This window comes from Callorhinus ursinus, unplaced genomic scaffold, assembly GCF_003265705.2.
Source record: "Callorhinus ursinus isolate GAN/ISIS: 27379988/994484 unplaced genomic scaffold, GSC_fseal_2.0 scaffold39, whole genome shotgun sequence".
Classification (NCBI taxonomy): Eukaryota; Metazoa; Chordata; class Mammalia; order Carnivora; family Otariidae; genus Callorhinus; species Callorhinus ursinus.
The window spans coordinates 19,338,508-19,365,894 of NW_027397101.1; the positions used below are offsets into that span (position 1 = coordinate 19,338,508).

Sequence of the window (27,387 nt, forward strand, 5' to 3'; positions counted from 1 at the left end):
CCTGGAAAACTCTTCCCTGAAATCTCTCTGACTCTTCCTTACTTTAGGTTTCTGCTTACATACCATCTTTAAGGACAATCATTTTTAAATTATCCTATATAAAATAGCATCAACCTTCCTTTTGCTTTCCAGTTCTCTAAGACAAGAATTCCTTTCTGCATTACCCTCGTTTATGGCTATTATACTTATATCCAGTTGACATATTATGTATTCACTTAATATCATTTATTTTCAGAATCCATGAGCTAGAACATTAATTCCATCAAGGCAGCACTTGGTTTATTTTGTTTGCTACAGTTACCTAGACCCTAGGATTATGCCTGTCGTACAAACGCTTATTGAGTAAATGATGGATTAATATGTAGATGTGGTGTGTTTGTTTTTTAGGAATTTGCTCTAATAGGTATTCTTTCAATCTGAGGATTCCATTTAATTCTAAAATATTCTCAGCAGTTACCTCCTAAAAATATTGCTCTATCTTTCATCCCATTATTATCTACTTCTTTAGGCATATGTTGGGAGTTCCACGTGAAATCTACATGTCTTAACTGTGTTTTCATATTTTTAATCTCATTTCTCTATGTAGTGTTCTGGATGAATATCTCATTGTTATCATCCATTTCACTTGTTCTCTTTTTACGTCTAGTTTTGAGCTAAGCCCATTGAATTGTTTTTTAATTCAGGGATTATAGTTTTTCTTTTCAAGGTTTTCAATAGATTATTTTTTAGATCTACTTATTGTTTACTGTTTTTTTTAATTTTAGTCATTCTTTTAGGTCATAAAAGATTCTTATTTTAAAGTCTTCTTCAGTGTATTCTGTTATTTTCATTTTGTCTTGAGTAATTGCTTCTTTGAATTATTGAGTTAGTGTGTGCATGTGTTGTGTGTGTTTTCTTCTTGTGTTTTGAATTTTTTATTTCTGGTCAAATCTTGAGTAAGAGGGTTGCTGTTACTGTTCTCTTTTTCATTTCTCCACCACCCTTCCTTACCCAATGCCTTTTTTTTTCTCTAGAAATTTTGTGCTTGTCACTAAATTGTCACCCTCACCCCATCCTGAAATAGGTTTTAATATTGGTAGCTTGAGGCTCTTAGCCAACAGTGACACAGAGGATTTGTTGTATTTAGTACCTGAGCTATGGAGTGTTTTGGCTCAGCGCCTGATTGGGATGCTGTCTATAAACTTTTGCCTTTCTAAATTTTCATATAATCCTTAGTTCCAGGCAAGGGTGGGGAGAGTCTCTGGTTTCAAACAGTGAGTGTAGCTATCCTGCATATTCAGCAGGACACTTTTTCCCAATTATCCCTAGGCACCAAGCTCTTTTTCACCTTAGCCTGCATTGAGATCTGGGCAGTATACAACAGCTTCATCCTTGTTTATAGCATTGCATTTCTGTTTAGTTTGTAATCCTTAGAGATTTGGCTGTGTCTCCTTAATTTTTTTCTATTATGATTTTCTATTAATATTATAAATTGAGAGAACAGGGAAGAGCCTCAAAGTGTGAACTTACTATGGTAACTTATTGGAAAAGTCTAACTTAAGTTTTTAAAATGTAGCAGTACACCGTCTGAATGTATCTCTTAAAACCAGTGATGTGCTTTTCTGATTGGTGTCTCTTCATTCTGATAATTCTTTTGTGCCTTCTAAGGCCCTTTCGTTCATTTTACTGTTTCCCAAATGAGGGTTCTTTTCTTCTTCCTTACCTACTTTGGATTCTTTAGTGATTTAGGTATAGATTTCTGTTTACCTATTTTTAGACGAAATCGGGCGCATTCAGGTGGTATGGCCGTAGACTGTTTACCTATTTTTAAAGTTTTTTAAAAATAGAAATAAATGTCCAATAAATTTCTATCCCATTTTTAAAAATGGTTATTATGAAATCTCTGGCTCTCTTCTGAGTCTTTTACTTCAAAAGTGATATTTTATTCTTAATTTAATTGTGTGCATAAAATGTTTATGTTAAGAACATATGATTAACATAACATAATAAAATTAAAAAACACAAAAAAAGAACATATTGTCTTATTTATTATTTTAAATTGATATAGTGGTTACTGCAATCAATATTAAACATGTTTTAAGTATTTTTTTTATCATGCATCTAAATCTGGAAACTAAACTGTTGTTTTGGTATGAAGTTGTCTTAGTTGTCAGTAGTTTGTAAGTTGTTGTCACCTGCCATATGGTTTCTGATTAATTCTGAAAGGGCTGTCAACCCCAGATAATTTAATTTTCTGTATTTTATAAAGTGATACTCATTTTCAGGATGTGAAAACTTAAAGGATTAGCTACCAATTTTGACTGATAAACTCTGTATTTTTCTTTCTAGAGAAAAACAGAAATCTGAAGCTAAAGACAGAAAAGTTTTAGAAATTCTGCAAGTCAAGGATGCTAAAATACAAGAATTGGAACAGGTTGGTGTTATACAGGAAATAGTAAAGATTAATATATTAATTCAGGTAGTAGATCTTTACAGTTATTTAAAATTTTTTTTGCAACAATGTTCATTAAGAATATCAGGGTCATTATATCAAATCATTACTATTTTGAAACTACTATAGTCAGATTATTCTTCACTATTGTAGTTTGCTTATAGCTTGTTGTTTTTTGAATTAATAGACTATGCCATTTATATTTTAAAAGTCTTAAGATAGTGTTATGGTTTTATAGTAGTATCCAGCAATTATTCATTGTTTTATTGAATTTTACTTTTATTATTAGCAGTATCATTGAAACTTGTAAATTTTCTGATGGCTTCATTTATAAAAAAGATTAACAAATAACTGGGATGATTCTATTTGATCTCTTGAAAACCTGTACTTTCAATTCATACGATCCCATGTTTTACATACAATCAGTAAAGTATTCAATTACATATATAACAAGATTACATATAATTATATAATCAGTATATTATCACTGCAACAATCCATGTGATCAGTGCTTCCCAGAGCTATTTTCAAAGTATAAACATCTCAAAAATGAAGGAGAAAGAAATTTATTGCAATAATGGCCTATATTGTGATAAAATATTTAAATTCATTTTGTACCCAATTGCTCATTATGTGCTGAATTGCCTGTAATTTTTCTGGCGTAAATGGAGCCTCTTTTTGGAGACTTTGCTCTTTGACTTTTAATCTCTTTTCCTTCCTAGCCAATTAAAGTTTTGGGAGAACTTTGATCTAAGTTTGGTTCCTGTTAAAAGTTATTTTATTAAAGGACTTAAGCTAGAAGTTAATTTAGAAAAGATTCAATTTTATTTTTATGTTCTCTACATCCATATAATGACTTTCTAAAATGGAATATAAACTCCTATGTGACATTAAGTTTGAAGTTTATACATTCTCCAATGTTGTATTTTCCTTATAGGAAATACCATAATTGGTAGTATAATGATAAAACTTTAGAAATAACATTTTAGTCAGTTTGCTCTGGGGGAAAAAAAACAGTTGTATTTGCTACCTGAATATCAAGAAAGAGCAAAATGAATCCTAAGATGGATAAATACTGTTATGTGCCTAGTCTATTAATTAAGCGAGGCTAAGCTGCCTAATAGATAAAACCTTATGACTTAAACGTGGCAAATGCCATTTGTACTCATACTTCATTGAGGAAAACTAGCCATATTGGCTGCCACAAGATTCAGGAGGTTTGGGAAAATGTAAATCCAGGTTGAGCAATCTATCCAGTTACAACTCTATTCTATAGAGGAGAATGGATTTTGCCACTCTTTGATATTCTTTGGTTTTAAGTTTGCAGTGCTTTAGGGAACCCTTAGGGAATGCTCAGGTTACCATATCTAGATAGCTAGCTATAGCATACCATTTTTTAAAATGTTGACTCTTAAAAATGACAATATATTTCCCCTTTTCTTGCTAATTTCTTTTTCTACTTCCTCTTCCCTATTTAATTATTTACCTTTTTGAGCAGAGTCACTTAGCTTGTGGATAAAATATTAAATTTCCTTAAGAGAAATTATTTGTTTTTTAGGGGCCCTAATTGCTTAGCCTAAATCATGTATATTTTTGTTCATTGATGGTTATAGCTTTCTACAAGGTATAATATGTTAAATGTATATACTATTCTGGGATGGTATTATGGAAAATTTAGTTATAATTTTTGCCTTTAATGATTTTTAAATCCCTTTGAGGAGTAGGGTGGGGCTAAAAGTAAGGTACAAGTAACCATATTCTCATACACGATATTTCAGAATGAGAGGATGGGGAACCTCATGCACCCATTCACATTTGTATCCCTGACATCCAATATTTCCATATTGCTTGGCATATAATGGATTCTCAATATTGTTGAATGAGTAATATATTATTATTATTATTTTATTGAAGTATAATTGACACAGTATCCTGTTAGTTTCAGGTATATATCATAGTGATTTAATATTTTTATATATTATGAAATGATCCTCACAGGAAGTCTAGTTACCCTCTCTCATCACATGAAATTATTGTAATATTAAAGACTTTTTCCTATGCTGCACATTACATCCCCATGACTTATTTATTTCATAATGGGAAGTTTGAACCTCTTAATTCCCTTCACCTATTTCACCCACACCCTACCGCCCTCCCTTTTAGCAACCACCAGTGTGTTCTCTGTATTTATGAATCTGTTTCTATGTTTTTGTTTGTTCCTTTGTTTTGTTTTTTTAGCTTCCATATATAAATGAAATGGTATAGTGTTTGTCATTTTTTGTATGACTTATTTCATTTAGCATAATACCCTCTAGGTCCATCCATGTCACAAATGGCAAGATCTCATTCTTTTCTAACACTGAGTAATATTCCATTGTATATATACCACATTTTCTTCTTAATCCATTATCTCACCATGGAAGCTTAGGTTGTTTTAATAGCTTGGCTATTTTTAATAATGGTGCAATAAACATAGTGGTTCATATATCTTTTCAAATTACTGTTTTCATTTTTGGGGGACAAATATCCCATATTGAAATTACTGGATCATGTGGTATTTCTATTTTTAACTTTTTGAGGAACCTCCATACTGTTTCCCACATTGGCTGCACCAAGTTACATTCCCAACAGTGCATGAGTGTTCCCTTTTCTTCACATCCTTACCAGCACTTGTTATTTTTTATCTTGTTGATACTAGCCATTCTGAGAGGTGAAGGTGATATCTCAGTGTGGTTTTGATTTGGATTTCCCAGATGATCGGTGATGTTGAGCATTTTTTCATGTGTCTGTTGGCCATCTGTATGTCTTCTTTGGAAAATTGTTTCTTTGTGTCTTCTACCCATTTTTAATTGGATTATTTGTGTTTTTGGGGGGTTGTGTTGTATAAGTTCTTTATATATTTTGAATACTGACTATCAGATATGTCATTTGCAAATATCTTCTCCCATTCAGTAGGTTGCCTTTAGTTTTGTTGATGGTTTCCTTTGCTGTGCAAAGCTTTTTATTTTGATGTTGTCCCAATAGTTTATGTTTGCTTTTGTTTCCCTTGCCTCAGGAGACATCTAGAAAAATGTTGCTATGGCTGATGTCAGAGAAATTTCTGCCTATGTTGTCTTCTAGGATTTTTATGGTTTCAGGTCTCCTTAAGTCCTTAATCCATTTTGAGGTTATTTTTGTGTATAATATAAGAAAGTGGTCCAATTTCATTCTTTTGCATGTAGCTGGCCAGTTTTCCCAACACCCATTTATTGAAGAGACTTTTTCTCGTTGTATATTCTTGTCTCCTTTATCACATTAATTAATTAACCACATAATTGTGGGATTATTTCTGGGCTTTCTTTTCTGTTCCTCTGATGTATGTGTTTATTTTTGGGTCAGTACCTTACTGTTTTGATTACTATAGCTTTGCAATATAACTTGAGGTCTGGAATTGTGATACCTCCAGTTTTGTTTTTCTTTTTCAGGATTGCTGTGGCTCCTCAAGGTCTTTTGCAGTTCCATACAAATTTTAGGATTGTTTTCTAGTTCTGTGAAAAGTGCTGTTGGTATTTTGATAAGGATTGCCTTAAATGTATAGATTACTTTGAGTAGTACAGACATTTTAACAATAAGTGTTCTTCCAATCCGAGAGCATGGAATGTCTTTCCATTTCGTGAAGCTGTCTTTCATCAATATTTTATAGTTTTCAGAGTACGAGTCTTTCACTTTTTTGGTTAAGTTTATTCCTTGGTATCTTTATCAGTTTTTATCATAGTTTGTGTGTGTGTGTGTGTGTGTGTGTGTGTGTGTGTGTGTGTGGAGTCTTTTAGATTTTCTGTATATAGTATCATGTCATCTGCAAATAGTGAAAGGTTTACTTCTTCCTTATCAAGTTAGATGCCTTTTATTTCTTTTTGTAGTCTGATTGCTGTGGCTAGGACTTCCAGTATTATGTTGAATAAAAGTGGTGAGAGTGGACATCCTTATCTTGTTCCTGATCCTCTAAGGAACAGGTCTTAGTTTTTCACCACTGAATATGATGTTAGCTGTGAATTTTCATATATGGCCTTTATTATGTTGAGGTATGTTTTCCCTAAACCTACTTGTTAAGGGTTTTTATTTTGAATGGATGTTGTATACTGTCAAATGCTTTTTCTGCATCTATTGAAATGATCATATGGTTTTGATCCTTTCTTTTGTTGATGTGTTGTGTCATGTTCATTGATTTCTGAATATTGAACTACCCTTGCATCACAGGAATAAATTTCACTTCATCATGGTGAATGTTTTTTTTAATGTATTGTTGGATTCGGTTTGCTAGTATTTTGTTGAGGATTTTTGCATCTGTGTTCATCAGAGATAGTGGTCTGTAGTTCTCTTCTTTGGAGTGTATATCTGGTTTTGGTATCATGGTAATGATGGTCTCCTAGAATGAATTTGGAACCTTTCCTTCCTCTTCTATTTTTGGGAATAGTTTGAGAATAGATATTAACTCTTCTTTAAATGTTTGGTAGAATGCACCTATGAAGCTGCTAGGTCCTGGGCGTTGTTTGTTGGGAGTTTTCTGGTTCACTTTCCTGGCTGTTAATTGATCTATTTTCTATTTCTTCTGATTCAGTTTTGAGAGGTTATATGTTTGTAGGAATCTATCCACTTCTTTTAGGTTGTCCACTTTGTTGGCATATAATTCTTTATGGTATTCTCTTAAAATCCTTTCTATTACTGTGGTGTCAGTTGTTATTCCTCTATTTTAAATTTTATTTTTTTAAATTTTCTTATTGTTATGTTACTCACCATACATTACATCATTAGTTTTTGATGTAGTGTTCCATGATTCACTCTTTGTACATAAAACCCAGTGCTCTATGCAAAGCATGCCCTCTTTAATACCCATCACCAGGCTAACCCATCCTCCCACCCCCTCTACTTTAGAACACTCAGTTTCTTTCTCAGAGTCCATCATCACTCATGGTTCATCTCCCCCTCTGATTTCACCCCCTTCATTCTTCCCCTCCTGCTATCTTCTTCTTAACATATATTGCATTATTTGTTTCAGAGGTACAAATCTGTGATTCAACAGTCTTGCACAATTCACAACGCTCATCATACCACATACCCTCCCCCCTGTCTATCACCCAGCCATCCCATCCCAACCCCCAACCACCACTCCAGCAACCCTCAGTTTCTTTCCTGAGATTAAGAATTCCTCCTATCAGTGAGGTCATATGATACATGTCTTTCTCTGATTGACTTATTTTGCTCAGCATAACACCCTCCAGTTCCATCCACGCTGCTGCAAATGGCAAGATCTCCTTCTTTTTGATGGCTGTATAATATTCCATTGTGTATATATACCACCTCTTCTTTATCCATTCATCTGTCGATGGACATCTTGGCTCTTTCCACAGTTTGGCTATTGTGGACATGGCTGCTATAAACATCGGGGTGCACGTACCCCTTCGGATCCCTACATTTGTATCTTTGGGGTAAATACCCAGTAGGGCAATTGCTGGATTGTAGGGTAGCTCTATTTTCAACTTTTTGAGGAACCCCCATACTGTTTTCCAGAGTGGTTGCACCAGTTTGCATTCCCACCAACAGTGTAGGAGGGTTCCCCTTTTTCCACATCCCCGCCAATATCTGTCTTTTCCTGACTTGTTAATTTTAGCCATTCTGATTGGTGTGAGGTGATATCTCATTGAGGTTTTGATTTGGATTGCCCTGATGCCGAGCGATATTGAGCACTTTTTCACGTGTCTGTTGGCCATTTGGATGTCTTCTTTGGAAAAATGTCTGTTCATGTCTTTTGCCCATTTCTTGATTGGATTATTTGTTCTTTGGGTGTTGAGTTTGATAAGTTCTTTATAGATTTTGGATATTAGCCCTTTATCTGATATGTCATTTGCAAATATCTTCTCCCCTTCTGTCAGTTGTCTTTTGGTTTTGTTGACTGTTTCTTTTGCTGTGCAAAAGCTTTTTATCTTGATGAAGTTCCAATAGTTCATTTTTGCCCTTGCTTCCCTTGCCTTTGGTGATGTTTCTAGGAAGAAGTTGCTGCAGCTGAGGTCGAAGAGGTTGTTGCCTGTGTTCTCCTTTAGGATTTGGATGGACTCCTGACTCACATTTAGGTCTTTCAACTATTTTGAGTCTATTTTTGTGTGTGGTGCAAGGAAATGGTCCAGTTTCATTCTTCTGCATGTAGCTGTCCACTTTTCCCAACACTATTTGTTGAAGAGACTGTCTTTTTTCCCCTGGACATTCTTTTCTGCTTTTTTGAAGATGAGTTGGCCATAGAGTTGAGGGTCCACTTCTGGGCTCTCTATTCTGTTCCATTGATCTACGTGTCTGTGTTTGTGCCAATACCATACTGTCTTGATGATGACAGCTTTGTAATAGAGCTGGAAGTCGGAATTGTGATGCTGCCAGCTTTGCTTTTCTTTTTTAACATTCCTCTGGCTATTCAGGGTCTTTTCTGGTTCCATACAAATTTTAGGATTATTTGTTCCATTTCTTTGAAAAAAGTGGATGGTAATTTGATAGGAATTGCATTGAATGTGTAGATTGCTCTAGGTAGCATTGACATCTTCACAATATTTGTTCTTCCAATCCATGAGCATGGAACGTTTTTGCATTTCTTTGTGTCTTCCTCAATTTCGTTCATGAGTATTTTATAGTTTTCTGAGTACAGGTCCTTTGCCTCTTTGGTTAGATTTATTCCTAGGTATCTTACGATTTTGGGTGCAATTGTAAATGGGATCGACTCCTTAATTTCTCTTTCTTCGGTCTTGTTGGTGTATAGGCATGCCACTGATTTCTGCGCATTGATTTTATATCCTGCCACTTTACTGAATTCCCCTATGAGTTCTAGCAGTTTTGGGATGGAGTCTTTTGGGTTTTCCACATAAAGTATCATATCATCTGCTAAGAATGAGAGTTTGACTTCCTCTTTGCCGCTTTGGATGCCTTTGATTTCTGTTTGTTGTCTGATTGCTGGGGCTAGGACTTCTAATACTATGTTGAATAGCAGTGGTGATAGTAGACATACCTGCCACGTTCCTGACCTTAGGAGGAAGGCTCTCAGTTTTTCCCCATTGGGAATGATATTTGCTGTAGGTTTTTCATAGATGGCTTTTATGATACTGAGGTATGTACCCTCTATGCCTATACTCTGAAGAGTTTTGATCAAGAAAGGATGCTGTACTTTGTCAAATGCATTCTCTGCATCTATTGAGAGGATCATATGATTCTCATTCTTTCTTTTGTTAATGTATTGTATCATGTTGATTGATTTGTGGATGTTGAACCAACCTTGCAGTCCAGGGATAAATCCCACTTGAACATGGTGAATAATCCTTTTAATGTACTGTTGGATCCTACTGGCTAGTATTTTGGTGAGAATTTTGGCATCCATGTTCATCAAGGATATTGGTCTGTAATTCTTTTTGATGGGGTCTTTGTCTGGTTTGGGGATCAAGGTAATGGTAGCCTCATAAAACGAGTTTGGAAGTTTTCCTCCCATTTCTTTGGAACAGTTTCAGAAGAATAGGTATTAATTCTTCTTCAAATGTTTGGTGGAATTTCCCTGGAAACTCACCTGGCCCTGGGCTTTTGTGTGTTGGGAGATTTTTGATGACTGCTTCAATTTCCTTAGTGGTTATGTCTGTTCAGGTTTTCTATTTCTTCCTGGTTCAGTTTTGGTTGTTGATACATCTCTAGGAATGCTTCCATTTCTTCCAGGTTATCTAATTTGCTGGCATATAGTTGCTCATAATATGTTCTTAGCATTGTTTGTATTTCTTTGGTGTTGGTTGTGATCTCTCCTCTTTCATTCATGATTTTGTTGATTTGGGTCTTTTCTCTTTTCTTTTTGATAAGTCTGGCCAGGGGGTTATCAATCTTGTTAATTCTTTCAAAGAACCAGCTCCTAGTCCCGTTGATCTGTTCTACTGTTCTTTTGGTTTCTATTTCATTGATTTTCTGCCCTGATCTTTATTATTTCTCTTCTCCTGCTGGGCTTAGGCTTTATTTGCTGTTTTTCCTCTAGCTCCTTTAGGTGTAGGGTTAGGTTTTGTATTTGAGACCTTTCTTGTTTCCTGAGAAAGGCTTGTATTGCTATATACGTTCCTCTTAGGGCTGCCTTTGCTGCATCCCAAAGATTTTGAACAGTTGTGTTTTCATTTTCATTGATTTCCATTAATTTTTTTAAATTCTTCTTCAATATCCTGGTTGACCTGTTCATTCTTTAGTAGGATGCTCTTTTGCCTCCATGTATTTGAGTTCTTTCTGACTTTCCTCTTGTGATTGAGTTCTAGTTTCAAAGCATTGTGGTCTGAAAATATGCAGGTAATAATCCCAATCTTTTGGTACTGTTTGAGACCTGATTTGTCATCCAGAATGTGATCTATTCTGGAGAATATTCCATGGGCAGCAGAGAAGAATATGTATTCCGTTGCTTTGGGATGGAATGTTCTGGATATATCTGTGAAGTCCATTTGGTCCAGTGTGTCATTTAAAGTCTTATTTCCTTCTTGATCTTTTGCTTAGATGATCTGTCCATTTCAGTGAGGGGGGTGTTAAAGTCCCCCACTGTTATTGTATTGCTGTCGATGTGTTTCTTTGCTTTTGTTATTAATTGCCTTATATAATTGGCTGCTCCCCTGTTAGGGGCATAGATATTTACAATTGTTAGATCTTTTTGTTGGATAGACCCTTTAAGTAGGATATAGTGTCCTTTCTCATCTCTTATTAGTCTTTGGTTTAAAATCTAATTTGTCTGATATAAGGATTGCCACCCCAGCTTTCTTTTGGTGTCCATTAGCATGGTAAATGGTTTTCCACCCCCTCATTTTCAATCTGGGGGTGTCTTTGGGTCTAAAATGAGTCTCTTGCAGACAGCATATCAATGGGTCTTGTTTTTTAATCCAATCTGATAGCCTGTGTCTTTTGATTGGGGCATTTAGCCCATTTACATTCAGGATAACTATTGAAAGATATCAATTTAGTGCCATTGTATTGCCTGTAAGGTGACTGTTACTGTATATTGTCGGTGTTCCTTTCTGGTCTATGCTGCTTTTAGGCTCTCTCTTTGCTTAGAGGACCCCTTTCAGTATTTCTTGTAGGGCTGGTTTCATGTTGCAAATTCCTTTAGTTTTTGTTTGTCCTGGAAGCTTTTTATCTCTCCTTCTATTTTCAATGACAGCCTAGCTGGATATGGTATTCTTGGCTGCATATTTTTCTCGTTTAGTGCTCTGAAGATTTCATGCCAGTCCTTTCTGGCCTGCCAGGTCTCTGTGGATAGGTCTGTTGCCAGTCTAATGTTTCTACCATTGTAGGTTACATATCTCTTCTCCCGAGCTGCTTTCAGGATTTTCTCTTTGTCTCTGAGACATGTATGTTTTACTATTAGATGTCAGGGTGTTTACCTATTTTTATTGATTTTGAGAGGGTTTTTCTGGTTCCTCCTGGATTTTGATGCCTGTTTCCTTCCCCACATTAGGGATGTTCTCTGTTATAATTTGCTTCAATATACCTTCTGCCCCTCTATCTCTTCCTTCTTCTTCTGGGATCCCAATTATTCTAATGTCATTTCTTCTTATGGTATCGCTTATCTCTCGAATTCTGCCCTCGTGATCCAGTAGTTGTTGATCTCTCTTTTTCTCAGCTTCTTTATTTTCCATCATTCGTTCTGCTACATCACTGATTCTCTCTTCTGCCTCATTTATCCTAGCAGTTAGTGCCCCCATTTTTTATTGCACCTCATGAATAGCCTTTTTGATTTCGACCTGCTTAGATTTTAGTTCTTTTATTTCTCCAGGAAGGGTTTCTCTAATAACTTCCATGCTTTTTTTCAAGCCCAGCTAGTATCTTTAAAATCATGATTCTCAACTCTGGGTCCAACATTGTACTAATGTCCGTATTGTGTAGGTCCCTGGCAGTCAGTACTACCTCTTGTTCTTTTTGTTGAGGTGATTTTTTTTCCATCTTGTCATTTTTTCCAGAGGAGAATAGATGAGTGCGAGAACAAAATGCTAACAGGGTAACAACGTCCCCAGAAAATATACTCTAAACAAATCAGAAAAGACCTGCAACAAGGGGAAAAGAAAGGGAAAGAAAGAAAAAAGAAAAGATAAAATCAAATAAAAAGAGAAGAAAAGAAAAAAACAGAATATGATCAGATATGATCAAGTGGTGCATAGATCAGTGCCACACACTAGATTTTGGGGGTATTTTGGTCTGTTAGAAGATAGTGCCTCCCAAAATTTTAAAGAAAAAAAACTTATATATGTACAAAAATAAGGGTTGATACAAGAAAGGGATGGAATATGATTGTAAAGATGATAATTATAAGAAATTTTACAAAATGAATTGATCAGATAAGAAGTTGTTTGAAAAAAGAAAGAAGAGGATAAAAAAAAAGAAAGAAGGAAAAGGGGAAAGAATGTGATCAGGCAGGAGAGTAGAACAAAGCCATACAGTAGAGATTCATGGTATATTTTGATCTGTTAGAAGAAACTTTATCTCAAAATTTTAAAGAGAGAACAACTTATATATATATGCCAAAAATAAGGGTAACTGCTATGAAGAGATAGAATATAATTCTAAAAATGTTTTTTAAAAAAGATTGATAGGATGTTGGTTGAAAAAGGGAACAAGAAAAATTCCAAAAAAAAAACCGGTTAAAAAATTAACTTTGAAAGACTAAAGAATCATGGTAAAAAAGTCATGGATTCTATGTACAGTATTCCCCTAGCACTGGAGTTCTGCCATTCTCATTGATCAGTTAACTTGGTCTTGGCTGGCTGGTCTTGCTGATCTTCTGGGGGAGGGGCCTGTTGCCGTGGTTCCCAAATGTCTTTGCTGGAGGTGGAATTGCCCTGCCCTTGCTGGTCCGGGCTAAGTAATCTGGTAGGGTTTACTCTCGGGAGCTTTTGTTCCCTGCAAGCTTTCCTACAGCTTTGGAGGATGAGAGTGAAAATGGCCGCCTCCCAATCTCTGCCCCGGAGGAGGCGAAAACTTGGGGCCCCGCTCCTCATTGTGTCCCCAGGGAAAAGCAGTCGGTCACTCCCGTGTCCCCGGTCTCCGGCCGCACTCTGTGCTCCCCCGGCCTGTGACCAAGCGTTTCTATCTCTGGCACCCGACCTGGTGTGGAGTCTCCAATCCCAGGAGATCCCTGCAGTTTGCTCCCGCGCCGCTCCTCCCAGGGGAGGAAGGAGAGTCTCCCCGGATCTGCCACATGTTGGGTCCCTGCTGGAGGAGCAGTGGCCCGACTGTGCTGTGCATCAGGGTTTATGGCAACCCCGAGCTGAGAGCCCGCTCCTCGGCTCCGTCTCTGCAGCCGGCTTCCCTGCTCCGATCCCTGGGAGCTCTGCCGCACTCAGGCACCCCCGGTCCTCCTGTGACACCGAGGGTCCTGAGACCACACCGTCCCGTGAGGATTCCACCCCCCGCTTAGCCACTAGAACGACGTCCCTCAGCGGAGCTGACTTCTAAAAGTTCCTATTTTGTGCTCCACGGCTCTATCACTTGCCAGAAGTGGCTGATGGAGGCCCCCTCCCCACCATCTATGCTCCCAAATGTTGCCTCTGATTCACTTCTCCAGATGTTCTACCTTCTAGAAAGTGGTCGCTTTTCCGTTCAGAGAGTTGTTGCTATTCTTTTCTTTGATCTCCTGTTGAGTTCATAGGTGTTCAGAATGGTTTGATCCCTATCCACCTGAATTCCTGGGACCAGAGGAAATCCAGGTCTCCTACTCTTCTGCCATCTTGCTCCACCCCTTCCTCTTTTTTTATTTATGATATTGTTAGTACTGTCTTAGAAAAAATTTTTTTTGATGAGTGTGGCTAAAGTTTTGTCAATTTTGTTGATCTTTTCAAGGAACCAACTCCTGGTTTCATTGATCTGTTTTATTATTATTATTGTTATTATTATTATTTTTTTTTTTTTTCTTTTTTATATATTTCTGCTCTAATCTTTATTATTTCCTTCCTTCTACTGGTTTTGGGTTTGGTTTGTTCTTTTTCTTGTCTCTATAGGTGTAATGTTAGGTTGTGTATTTGAGATTTTTCTTGTTTCTTGATGGAGGTTTGTATTCCTATAAACTTACCTCTTAGAATTGTTTTTGCTCCATCCCAAAGATTTTATTTTATTTTTTTAAAGATTTTATTTATTTATTTATTAGAGAGTGAGTGAGAGAGAAACAGCATGAGCGGGGAGAGGGTCAGAGGGAGAAGCAGGCTCCCTGGGTGGGACTCGATCCCAGGACTCCGGGATCATGACCTGAGCCAAAGGCATTCGCTTAACCAACTCAGCCACCCAGGCGCCCCATCCCAAAGATTTTAGACTGTTGTATTTTCATTTTCATTTATCTCCATGTATTTTTTTTGTTTGTTTCGTATTTGATTTCTTGATTGACTCATTCATTTTTTAGTAGCATGTTACTTAAGTTTCCTGTATTTATGTTCTCTACAGGTTTTTTTCCCCCCTTAGTGTTGTTTTCTGATTTCATAGCATTGTGGATGGAAAAGATGCATGTTATCTATGGCTTTGATTTTTTGAATTTTTTGAGACTTGTTTTGTGGCCTAATATGTGATATATTCTGGAGAATGTTCCATGTGCACTTGAAAAGAATGTGTATTCTACTGTTTTAGGATGGAATGTTCTGAATATGACTGTTAGATCCATCTGGTTGATTTTCTGTTTGGATATTCTGTCCATCAATGTAAGTGGGATGTTAAAGTCCCCTACTGTTATTGTATTAGTATTGATTACTTCCTTTATGTTTGTTGTTTTTAGCTACTTTAGGTGTTTGGGTTCTCCCATTTTGGGTGCATAAATATTTATAATTGTTAAATCTTCTTGTTGGATTGTGCCCTTTATGATTATATAGTGTCCTTTGTCTCTTGTTACCATCTTTGTTTTAAAGTCTATTTTGTCCAATATATGTATTGCTACCCAACCTTCTTTTCAATTCCATTTACATGATACATGTTTTTCCATCCATTTACTTTCAATCTGCATGTGTCCTCAGGTCTGAAATGAGTCTCCTGTTGGCAGCATATGGATGGGTCTTGCTTTTTTATCCAGTTCATCACCCCATGTCTTTTTATTGGAGTTAGTTAATTTACATTCAAAGTAATTATTGATAGGTATGAACTTATTGCCATTTGTTACTCATTTTATGGTATTTTTGTAGTTCTTTTCTATTCTTTTCTTCTGTTGCTCTCTTCTTTAATGGTTTCCTGGCTTTCTTTAGTGTATACTTGAATTTCTTTCTCTTTATTTTTTTCACATCCATTATGGTGTTTGATTTGGTTACCATCTAGGTTTGTATATAATATCTTATGCCTATAGCGGTTTATATTACATTGATTGTCACTTACATTTGAACCCATTCTTTTCTTCTCTCCCCTTCCACATTTTAGGTATATGGTGTTTTACTTCACATCCTTTTATTTTGGGAATTCCTTGATTGAATTTTACAGATATACTAATTTTTATTGCTTTTCTGCTTCCTGCTTTTCTTACTCCTACTAATGGCCTTTCCTTTCCTTTCAAAGAGTCCCTTTAACATTTCTTGTAGGCTGGTTTAGTGGTGATGAATTCTCTTAACTTTCTTTGTCTGGGAAACTCTTTATCTCTTCTTTTGAATGATAGCCTTTCTGGATAAGAGTATTCTTGGCTGCAGGTTTTTTTTCTTTCAGCACTTTGAATATATCATGCCACTCTCTTCTGGCCTGAATAGTTTCTGCTAAAATCAGCCAGTAGCCTTACGGGGTTTCCCTTGTATATATCTCTTTCTTTTCTCTTGCTGCTCTTAAAATTTTCTCCTCATCAGTGCTTTTTGCCATTTTAATTATTATGTGTTGTGGTGGGGACCTCCTTGGGTTGATTTTGTTGGGGGCTCTCTGTGCCTTGGGAATTTTGATTTCTCTTTCCTTCCCCAGATTTGGGAACTTTTCAGCTATTATTTCTTCAAATACATTTTCTCTCCCCTTTTTTCTCTCTTCTTCTGGGAATGTTATTCTACTTGAGTCATTGAAATCCCTATATCTATTTTCATTTTGTATTATTATTTTTTTACTCTTTCCCATTCAGCTTCATTGCTCTCCATTACTCTTTCCTCCAGGTCTCTGATTTGTTCATCTTCTTCTCTAGAGAGAGCATGCCAGTGGTGGGGGCAGGGCAGAGGGAGTGGGAGAATCCTAAGCAGACTCCCCGCTGAGCACAGAGCCTGATGTGGGGCTTGATCTCATGACCCTGAGATCATGACCTGAGCCAAAATCAAGAGTTGGACATTTAACTGACTGAGCCACTTAGGCACCCCTTAATTTCAGTTTGAGTTCTTCATCTCTGTTTGGTTCTTTTTACATGTTTTCTCTCTCTTTTCTAAGGATCTCACTGAGCTCCTCCACTCTTTTCTCAAGTCCAGTGAGTATCTTTATGAACTTTACTTTAAATTCTCTATCAGTCATATTACGTCTCTCCATTTCATGTAGCTCTCTTGCTGTGATTTTGTCCTGTTCTTTCTTCTGGGATGTATTTCCCTGTCTCCTCACTTTGTCTAACTCTTGGTGTCTGTTTCTATGTGGTAGGAAAGTCAGCTATGTCTCCTGCTCTTGAAAGTAGTGGGCTTATGAAGAAGAGGTCCTGTAGTGCTCTGTTGTGCAATGTCCCTTGTTCATCAGAACCTGGCTCTTCAGGGGGGGTCTCCTATGTGTGTTGCATGTGCCCTACTGTTGTGGCTGAACTGCTTTTGCCTTTCAGTCCAGTTGTTTGCAGTGGTTCTCTTTGCTGTTGTTGGCAGGGTTTGGTCCTCTGTTGTTAATGGGCCGGTCTGGGGCTGCCCTGGGCTTGAGTTGAGTCAGACCAGGCATTTGCCAGAGATGTAGTAGCACTGAACTAACTGCAGGGTGCTTTCCCTATACTGTACCCTGAGAAGCTTTCGTTGCTGGGCAGAGCCTGCAGACAGACCAGATATCTGCCCCAACCCACTGCTGGGTCCCCAGCTGACTGGTGTGTGTGGTTATCTTGCACTCTCCTTGGTGCAGTAGTCACTTTGGAGTGGTCCTGGCCCCTGTTCAGTCTGCTTGCACAGTGCCAGGCTTGTGGCACTGCTTTTGATGGGCTTGAATGATGTATTGGAGGGGTTGGGTCTGCAGGAGAATGAGGGGGTGGGGAGCACAGTGTTAGCAAGGTTTGCACAGGTCTGCTGTGAGAGGGGACCTGGAGCTGCTTTAGAAAACTGCTGCGAGGTAGTGGTTGGGACCAAAGGAGAATGTGGGAGCAGGGCACACAGTGCTGGCAAGGTCCAAACTTCTCTGCTGGGGGAGGGGACCTACAGCCACCCGAAACTCCTGCCAAGGTTGGAGGGTGTAGATCCACAGAAGTGTAAGGATGGGGGTCTGGGAGGAAGGAGAGGTATGCTGATAGCTAGCTAGGTGGAGTGTTGGGGCTATGCTGGTTCTCGCAGGTTTCTGTCTCTAGGCTGGATGGTGAAGAAGGAAATGGTACCCACTTAGGAAATTCCTGTATACCCGAGGCATTTTTCAAATTGCTGCTTCTGTGCTACATCTCTCCAGGGTTCTTTGCAGTGCTGTCTCTTTAAGGGTGGGGACTCAGTTTCCTCTTGCTCTCCAGGCTCTCCCAGAGCCAAGCTGGCTGACTTTCAAAGTTCCAAGTGTTAAGCCCCACTAATTGTAAGAACTTGCAAAATTATGCCTGTCTGGTAGTCAAAGGCAAGTGTTACTGGGATTGTCTTTCCTGTGCAGATTCTATGTGCCTGGGGCACCTTGGCCCTCTCTACCCTCTGCAGTGTCCCTCCCTCCCATATACAGTCCCGTTGGTCCCTTTAGCTCCCAACCGTGTCTCCGCCCTTCCTTCCCTCTTCATTGTAACCCCTTCTCTATGTTTAGCTGTGGAGAGTTTGTTCTGCCAATCTCCAGGTCATTTTCTGGGTGATTTATTCTGATGTGGGTGTTACCTAGTTGTGTTTGTGGGATGAGATAAGTTTAGGATCCTCCTAATCCACCATCTTCCCTGGAAGTGCATTTTGACTCAATCTGTACATCTTTACTTTTTTAAAGATGTTTATCCCATCTATATTTTTTGATATAACATAATTTTTTGATCTTCATTCTCTGACCTTATACTTTCTGTTTTTAATTCTTTCTTAGCTTTTTATATTTGTTTCATTTGTGTGTGTTTGTGTGTTTGGGTATGCATGCATTTTCATGTTGGTAGTTTGGGACATTTAGAGTCTACATCATTTCTTTTAGTGATTAAGTTATTACTTTATATATTAAACAGTCTACTTGTTTCTAACATATTCTAAAAAATGTATATAATGTCTCTCAACTGTGCACTGTAAAAAGATAAGAAAATTGGTGTATTTTGATTTATTCACCTTTTGTTTTTCCTGCATTTTAAAGTGAACTTATAGAGAGTAATTGGAGGACTTAATTTCTTATTCTTAACATTTTTTGGTTGTATTTTTTGTACCATCAAGATTTATAATGCTTATGTTCCATAACCACCTTCTCCATTATTTTTAGTGTAAATTCTGTGGGAAAATAGGTTACATTATATTGGTTTTTCTGTTGCTGTATAACAAATTATCATAAGCTAGTGTATTAAAACAATACAGTTATTAAGTTGCTGTGGGTCAGGAGTCTGGACATAGCTGGGATCTCATATGGTTTTAATCAAGGTTTCAGTGGGTTGTGCTCTCATCTGGAAGCTTGATTTAGGAAAAATCTGCTTCTAAGCTCATTCAGGTTGTTGATGATATCCATGTCCTTGCAATTTTAAGAGTGAAGTCCAAAATGGGACCAAAATCTATTAGTCAGGGTTCTTCAGAGAACCAGAAGTAATAGATGTGAATACATATGTCTATATATCTATCTGTATCTATCTATCTGGAGAGGGAAATTGATTTAAAGGCATTGGCTGGCTCATGCAGTTGTGGGCTGACAAGTCTGAGTTGTGCAAGACTGGCTAGAAACCCAGGGAAGAGGTAATGTTGCAACTCAATCAGAAGGCAGTCTGGAGACACAATTTCTTCTTTCTCAGAGAACTGTCGCCCTTTCTCTTACGGTCTTCAGTTGCCTGGATGAGGCCCAGCCACGTTATGGAGAGGTAATCTTCTTTACTCAAAGTCCACTGATTTAAATGTTAATTATATCTGAAAAATATGTTCACAGTGACATCTAGACTGGTATTTCATCAAAAACTATCAAAAACTGGATACCATGGGTACTGTGGCATAGCCAAGTTGACACTTAAAATTGACTAAATGGGTAAAAAGTTCTGAGGTGAATAGGCTTTAGTGTGAGGTTTTATGTTTATCTGGCTAGGGCTTAGGCTCTGTTTATGTTGGCTGTAACTGTACGTGTCAGAGGCTAAACTTTGTTTGTTGTTCTTTTTTATTTGGGTTTCTTTACAAGTTTCTTAAATATCATCTGAGACGCACAATTCTTTCTATTGTGTTCCCTGGTTGTTATACAGAAGCCCTACTGATGTGGTGAGGTGTCAGGGGGAGGGGGAAGTATTCTTTAGTCCCATAATTAGGTCTCTGTCTTTTAGAGAGCTTGTGTCCCTACACTGTGACCTTCATAAGTACTTCTCAGCCTTTCCCCCCTTGGATAATAGGAAGGCTAGAGGGTATTGGAGTTAGTTTTTTTCCCTTTTGCCAGGTTGGTTAGGCTCTGGCAAAACTTCCCTAAGATTGGGCTTTTTTGGACTTTTTAACTCTCAAAACTTGCCCACTTTGATCTTCCAGCAATCTGTTAATTACAGATTAGATTTTCCTACACTGGTAGTGGTTCCCATGGAGTTTTCTGCTCTGGTAAAGTGCCACTATCTGTATCTACCTGTCTGTTTCTCTAGTTGGGGGAACAACAGTTTGCTCTATGACCCCAGTTTTTTGATAGCTCTAAGAAGAGTTGTTGATTTTTGGTTAGTTGAGCTTTTTTTCATGTTTGTGAACAGGAGCAATGACTTCCAAGTTCCTTACATGCCTGAGTGGAACCTGGAAGTCCCTCCAGTGTGTTTTTGTTGTTCCACTGAGCAATATTAAGTAGCTCTTAATTTTTAAAACTTATAGCTTATGGAATAGAGTAACACTTAAGAATGACAATTCCTATAGCTTATTTAAATCTTACTTATGTATCTAATCAAATTTCTAGAAAGTTACACACACACATACACACACTCATGCACACTATTTTTTAGCTGATTGCAGAAAAAACTTTCAGAGAAGTGCAATCTAATATTATAACATTTTACTTATGATAGTGTAAAACATTGCCTATAACTTCTTTTGGTAAGTCTGTGCCTTAGCTTTGTCACTGGTAGTTATAAAATAAATCATGTAATAAATTCCCCTTCTAGTATTGCATTGGATAGCATGACTCTGCTCACAGATTAGTATATTGTATTTAATTAGATAATGGTTGCTGTTTAACGTTATATCCTCACCCCACCCCACCCTTTTTTTTTTACCTTATAGGAGGCTCAGAAATAAGTTTTCGTTCTCAGTTACAATTAGATCTGTTATCCCTTCCCTTTTCTCTATTTACCATTGTTTAATTTCTCCATTTACCACTGTTGTGGCTTCATAACTTCTCTGTTTTTTTTTAAAAATGATTTTATTTATCTATTTGACAGAGAGAGACACAGCAAGAGAGGGAACACAAGCAGGGGGAGTGAGAGAGGGAGAAGCAGGCTTCCCGCGGAGCAGGGAGCCTGATGCGGGGCTCGATCCCAGGACCCTGGGATCATGATCTGAGCTGAAGGCAAATGCTTAACGACTGAGCCACCCAGGCGCCCGCATAACTTCTCTGTTTTTTACTAAAACTTTCATGCCCATTTGAAAGTAGGTCAAATAAATAATATATTAACTATGCTCAAGTATTGCTCAGTAGAGTTTTAGGTCTTATGCCGCTGCCCCTCCTTCCCCTTTTTCCCTGCATCATACTCTTTATCATTCTCTTCTTACTCTATAGACTTCTCTTGACCGTGATGTGAATTATTCATTTCATGTCTTATCCATAATAAATTATTTGTTCCAGACATACTTTCTCTTGTCACCCTTTATGCTTTATGGTTCCTCTGAGTTCTATTTGCTATTTTAATATTAACTCAAGCCAGACCATTAAGAATGTACTCTATCCAGAGAAGTTTGTTGAAAAGTTTCATAAAGCTAAATTTAAAAATGAACTACAGCTGTATATACCTGTACTTTCATTATTTCAAGTAGATCACTAAGAGCATACTTTAATAGGAAAATGTTTTGCATTATACAAAATTTTCCAATCTTTAAAGGTTTCAATTGTTGGTTGTCTTTTATTGGTAGTGCCTCTTTATCTATTACTTTAATGATTATTCAACATAATATCAGATTTATCAAACTAATTACAAGAATATTGATAATTTGGGTTAGGCTTGTATTATGCTTTTTTATTTAAAAATTAAGTCTATATTTGGCCTTGTTGATTACTAAATTCACTCAAATGCCAAAATTCAAATTATTAAATAATTCTCACGAAAGGGCTTGTTATTGGTGTTTAAGTTGTCAATTTCTGTTATGTTTAGCTGACATGGATGGGCAATCCCTTCTAAAACTTTAATCATTTGGCTCAGTGTTCTTTCCTTCCTAGGGTCTAAATAATTTCCGGAATAGATGAGGATTCTCAAGTTTTGTCAGTTGTCCTTTCAAAAGAGAGGTCTGTAGATAGTCTGTAAACAATCTCAGTGTTCATATGATTGAATTTATCATTCTATGTCAATCTCATTCATAAACATTTGCTAATCTAGTTTGGAAAGCATTATGAGTACATAGATAGGTAGTACCTAAGGTGTCCAGTGAATAATATGGGCAAGACAAATCTAGAATGGGTAGAAATTACTATGACAGTTTGGAGAAACCTTCGTGGAGGAAGGGAGAGATTGAATCTTGAAGGAGGGTAACACCTAGATGAGAATAGAAAAATGGGCTGTGAACTGTGGATGGGCCACACTTATGCATCTATTCTTAAGCATTTGATTGATGTCAGGCACAGTTTGATATGCCCTAATAATTAAAATATGAAATAAAAATTAAAACTATATTGAGGAAGCATTTATACTTACTAGATTTGTAAAAAATTACCAAGCCTGAGAGTCAAGTGTTGGTACAGATGTGGAGCTGTGAGAACTCTTGAAGTGCTTATAGCCTGTGACTTAGTGACTTTACCTCCAAATATGATCTTAAGCAATATTTTTCAAACTTTTATTAATATGACCCCCACACTGAATAAAATGTATTCTACTTAATGACCCTAGTATACCCACACATGAAATAAAAATTTCATATAATAATAATTGTCTTTAATATGTATAATAAAGGTAAAAAATATAACAAAGCATGTACCAAATATGAATTTAATAGTATTTAAATAAAATATAAATCAAAAATTAAACACTGTAAAAATTTAGGAGATAATGTATTTGCTTCTTTCATAATTTTATTATGGCATAGTTTTTTTGCTGAGAATTTATGGTTATATTTTGATATTTTCTATTGTATTCTATTCCACTTTTAAAAGATGCTGATTGTGATGACTAAATTGATTTAATGACCCATTACTAGATTACAGTCTGTAGTTTGAAAAATACTGCTTGGGAGAAATTCTTGCTCATCTGCATCAGGAGACATGTTTAAGTGTGTTTATAGCAGCATTGTTTGTATACCCCTTTTCCCAAAATGGGAAGCAGCTGAAGTATACACTGACAAGAGATAGATAAATATATTATAGTATATTTATATAATTATGCATAGCACTATATGTATAATTATATAAATACAATTTATATATATGAGCACAGTGCTCACCATAGCACTGTACACCAAGGTAATTGAATTGTAGCCTCCGCCTATCAATATGGATGAATTTGGGAACATATCTTGGGCAAAAAATAACAAGCTACAGAATATGTGTAGTATGATTTAATTTATTTAAAGTTAAAAAATAAGCTAAACTGTACAATATATCAAATAGGGATATGTACGTCTTCGGACTATTTCTTTATAGTTTGAAGACATAGACGAGAGAAGGCTAAGAACCAAAGTTGTAGGATAGTGCCTTGCTCTGGAGGACATGGAAGTGTTGTAAGGATCAGGGGACCTACAGAGGACTTAAAGATAATGGTAAAGTTGTGTTTCTTAATTAGGTGGTTATGGATACAAAACAGAATAGTTCTTTGTACCTTACATATTTATCACATGGTATTTTTGTATGTGTTCAGTATTTAAGGTTTTTTTTTTTTAAGAGAGAGAACATGTGCATGTGAGCAGCGGCAGTGGGGGTGGTGCAGAGGGAGAGGGAGAGAGAGAATTTTTTTTTAAATTTTATTTCATTGTGTCATGTTAATCACTGTATATTACATCATTAGTTTTTGATGTAGTGTTCCATGATTCATTGTTTGCATATAACACCCACTGCTCCATTCAATACATGCCCTCTTTAATACCCATCACCGGGTTAACCCATGCCCCCACCCCCCTCCCCTCTAGAAGCCTCAGTTTGTTTCTCAGAGTCCATAGTCTCTCATGATTCATCTTCCCCTCCAATTCCCGCCCCCTTCATTTTTCCCTTCCTACTATCTTTTTTTTTTTTTTAACATATAATGTATTATTTGTTTCAGAGGTACAGGTCTGTGATTCAACAGTCTTACACAATTCACAGCGCTCACCATAGCACATACCCTCCCCAATGTCTATCACCCAGCCACCCCATCCCTCCCACCCCCCACCACTCCAGCAACCCTCAGTTTGTTTCCTGAGATTAAGAACTCCTCATATCAGTGAGATCATATGATACCTGTCTTTCTCTGATTGACTTATTTCGCTTAGCATAATACCCTCTAGTTCCATCCACGTTGTTGCAAATGGCAAGATTTCCGGGGTTTTTTGATGGCTGCATAAGATTCCATTGTGTATATATATATATACCACATCTTTTTTATTCATTCATCTGTTGATGGACATCTTGGCTCTTTCCATAGTTTGGCTGTTGTGGACATTGCTGCTATAAACATTGGGGTGCATGTACCCCTTTGGATCACTACATTTGTATCCTTTTTTTTTTTTTTTTTTTAAAGATTTTATTTTTTTATTTGAGAGAGAGAGAGAATGAGAGATAGAAAGCACGAGAGGGAAGAGGGTCAGAGGGAGAAGCAGACCCCCTGCTGAGCAGGGAGCCCGATGCGGGACTCGATCCCGGGACTCCAGGATCATGACCTGAGCCGAAAGCAGTCGCTTAACCAACTGAGCCACCCAGGCACCCACTACATTTGTATCCTTGGGGTAAATACCCAGTAGTGCAATTGCTGGGTCGTAGGGTAGCTGTATTTTCAACTTTTGGGGGAACCTCCATACTGTTTTCCAGAATGGCTGCACCAGCTTGCATTCCTACCAACAGTGTAGGAGGGTTCCCCTTACTCCACATCCTCGCCAACACCTGTCTTTTCCTGACTTGTTAATATTAGCCCTTCTGACTGGTGTGAGGTGGTATCTCATTGAGGTTTTGATTTGGATTTCCCTGATGCCGAGCGATGTTGAGCACTTTTTCATGTGTCTGTTGGCCATTTGGATGTCTTGTTTGGAAAAATGTCTGTTCATGTCTTCTGCCCATTTCTTGATTGGATTATTTGTTCTTTGGGTGTTGAGTTTGATAAGTTCTTTATAGATTTTGGATACTAGCCCTTTATCTGGTATGTCATTTGCAAATATCTGGGAGAGAGAGAATCTTAAGCAGACTCTACACCCAGCATTGATGTGGGGCTTGATCTCACCACCCTGAGATCATGACCTGAGCTGAAATCAAGAGTGGGACCCTTAACCAACTGAGCCACCCAGGTGCTCCTAAAATATTTTTAATTAGAAGTCAAGTAAAATAAACAATTAACATTATAGCTTAAAAAATTAGAATATAGTAGATACTCTCACTTTATTCCTGAAACTCACGTTGTTTTGCATCCTATTCTTGAAGCTCCTCCTCAAGTCATGTGCAGCATGTTTAATAAGGAGTAGGTATGGGAGTACAAAATAAATTGATATTTAAGAATCAAATGAACATCACTGATAGCTCAGAGATGGAATGAAGGTCAGGGTTTTCTATTAAGCATCCTACTTAATAACACAACAGTATGTTATAACTTGATGTGTCTTCTTGGTTGACAGGAAGATAGGGCTTTGGGGAAGGGTGCTGTTAAGAATGACCTGGATGCTTTCAAAAAGCTTGTAAGCGTGTAATGGGTGCTTAATAAATATCAGTTGAAAAAAATGAACAAAAGTTGGGTTGACAAAAGTTGAAGAAGTTTAGAAAGAGATAGTATCAGGATATGGATTTCAGTTTTGGCCTGTTAGTTTCAAGTTCCAGCAGATAATCCAAGTGGAGGTATTATATTGAAAGTTGGAAATGTGGCATTGGTGATTGGGAGAGAATCAGGACTGAATTAGAATTAGTAAGACTCTCAGACATGAGACCAGAAGCCAAGAAGGGGTAAATTTTCTGAGATAAGAGCTGTAGGGATAAGAGAGAAACTACGAATTGAGTCATGGACATGTCCTGTAATTAGGTATTGTTTAGGTATCTCTGGCAGGTGAAAAAAACATTCAGTTGAAAACTGGCAATTTTGGGGCTGCCTGGGTGGCTCAGTTGTTAAGCATCTGCCTTCAGCTCAGGTCATGATCCCAGGGTCCTGGGATCAAGCCCCGTATTAGGCTCCCTGCTGGGTGGGAAACCTGCTTCTCCCTCTCCCCCTGCTTGTGTTCCCTCTCTCGCTGTCTCTCTCTCTCTCTCTGTCAAATAAATAAAAATAAATAAAAAACTATGGCAGTTTTAATATCCTGAATATGTTTTCTACACAGCAAGATATCTTTCATACCAAAACTAACTTGCCATTTTCCAGTCTTGAAAATTATGTATGCCTTCACAAAACTATAATTGTTTCTCTAAAAAATGTTTTCTTCCAAATGATACTCAAATAAGAGGGTAATTCTTATCTTAGCTACATACACATTTTCTTTGATTGGAATATTTTATAAAATTCTGGTTTTCTTCTGTTATGCACCTAAATCCCAAAAGTTTGCTTTCTGAATGTGGCTTAATATTTGGCATCCAGTTTTTATGTGTTCTTCATCTTAAACTAATAAACAGATACCATACTTGCACCGTTTACTTGAAAATTGATGGGCATGTCACCAGAAATGAGAATTGTGATAATAGACATTATTATGAAAGCTAGTTAATCCTAATATTATCAATCAAAAGGTGGAACTTTTTAAATAAAATAATTTTTTCTTAGAAATCCAGCTTACCAATAATTGTGATTTTTTTTTCCATAGAGAGAAACAGGACTACAAATAGAAATAAATGACCTTGTAAAACGGAAGATTGCAGTTGATGAAGAAAATGCTTTCTTAAGGAAAGAATTCAGCAACTTGCAGAAGAAATTTAAAGATAAAAGTCAAGAAGTTAAGGTGTGTTGACTTGTACATAGTTTTACAGCACTGTTGCTTTGAAGTCCTACTTTAAGCTTTGTCAGCCTCTGTGGCACAGAAAGTGACAAGCTTGGAGGAAAAATTGCCCTAGGCCCTGCTGTACCACGCAGTTTTCTCACATGCAAAAACTGAGAAAGATGCTTTAAAGATAAGACTCCAAGCTTTATAACTTTCAGATAAATAGTTAATGATGGAAATGGAGCTAAGAAAGTAGGAGTGTGAATATGTGGCTTCTTGTAATTAGATTCTGATGGGACTGGCATTATTAATTGATAAAACCCAGGTCTGGGAGGATATGTCTGTGTGGGTCTCAAAAATAGCTGGGGACAGCATCAAAGGCAGCTTGATCAATTAATGGGCTCTTTGCAAATGTGTACTCATCAAAGCTGTCATCCAGTGAAAAAATATGACCCATCCACCTGCATGAAAAGAGGC

General features: G+C 37.2%; 1 protein-coding gene across 7 annotated transcripts in view; it reads left to right on the forward strand.

Annotated features, from left to right (window-relative positions):
- CNTLN (centlein) overlaps positions 1–27,387 on the forward strand; it is a 294,410-nt gene that overhangs the window by 79,428 nt on the left and 187,595 nt on the right. For all 7 annotated transcript variants that reach the window (XM_073880839.1, XM_073880843.1, XM_073880842.1 and 4 more), the window contains exons 3-4: positions 2,329–2,413; positions 26,797–26,931. In XM_073880839.1, the coding sequence (XP_073736940.1) occupies positions 2,329–2,413; positions 26,797–26,931 (220 nt within the window). The remainder of the gene's footprint in view (positions 1–2,328; positions 2,414–26,796; positions 26,932–27,387) is intronic.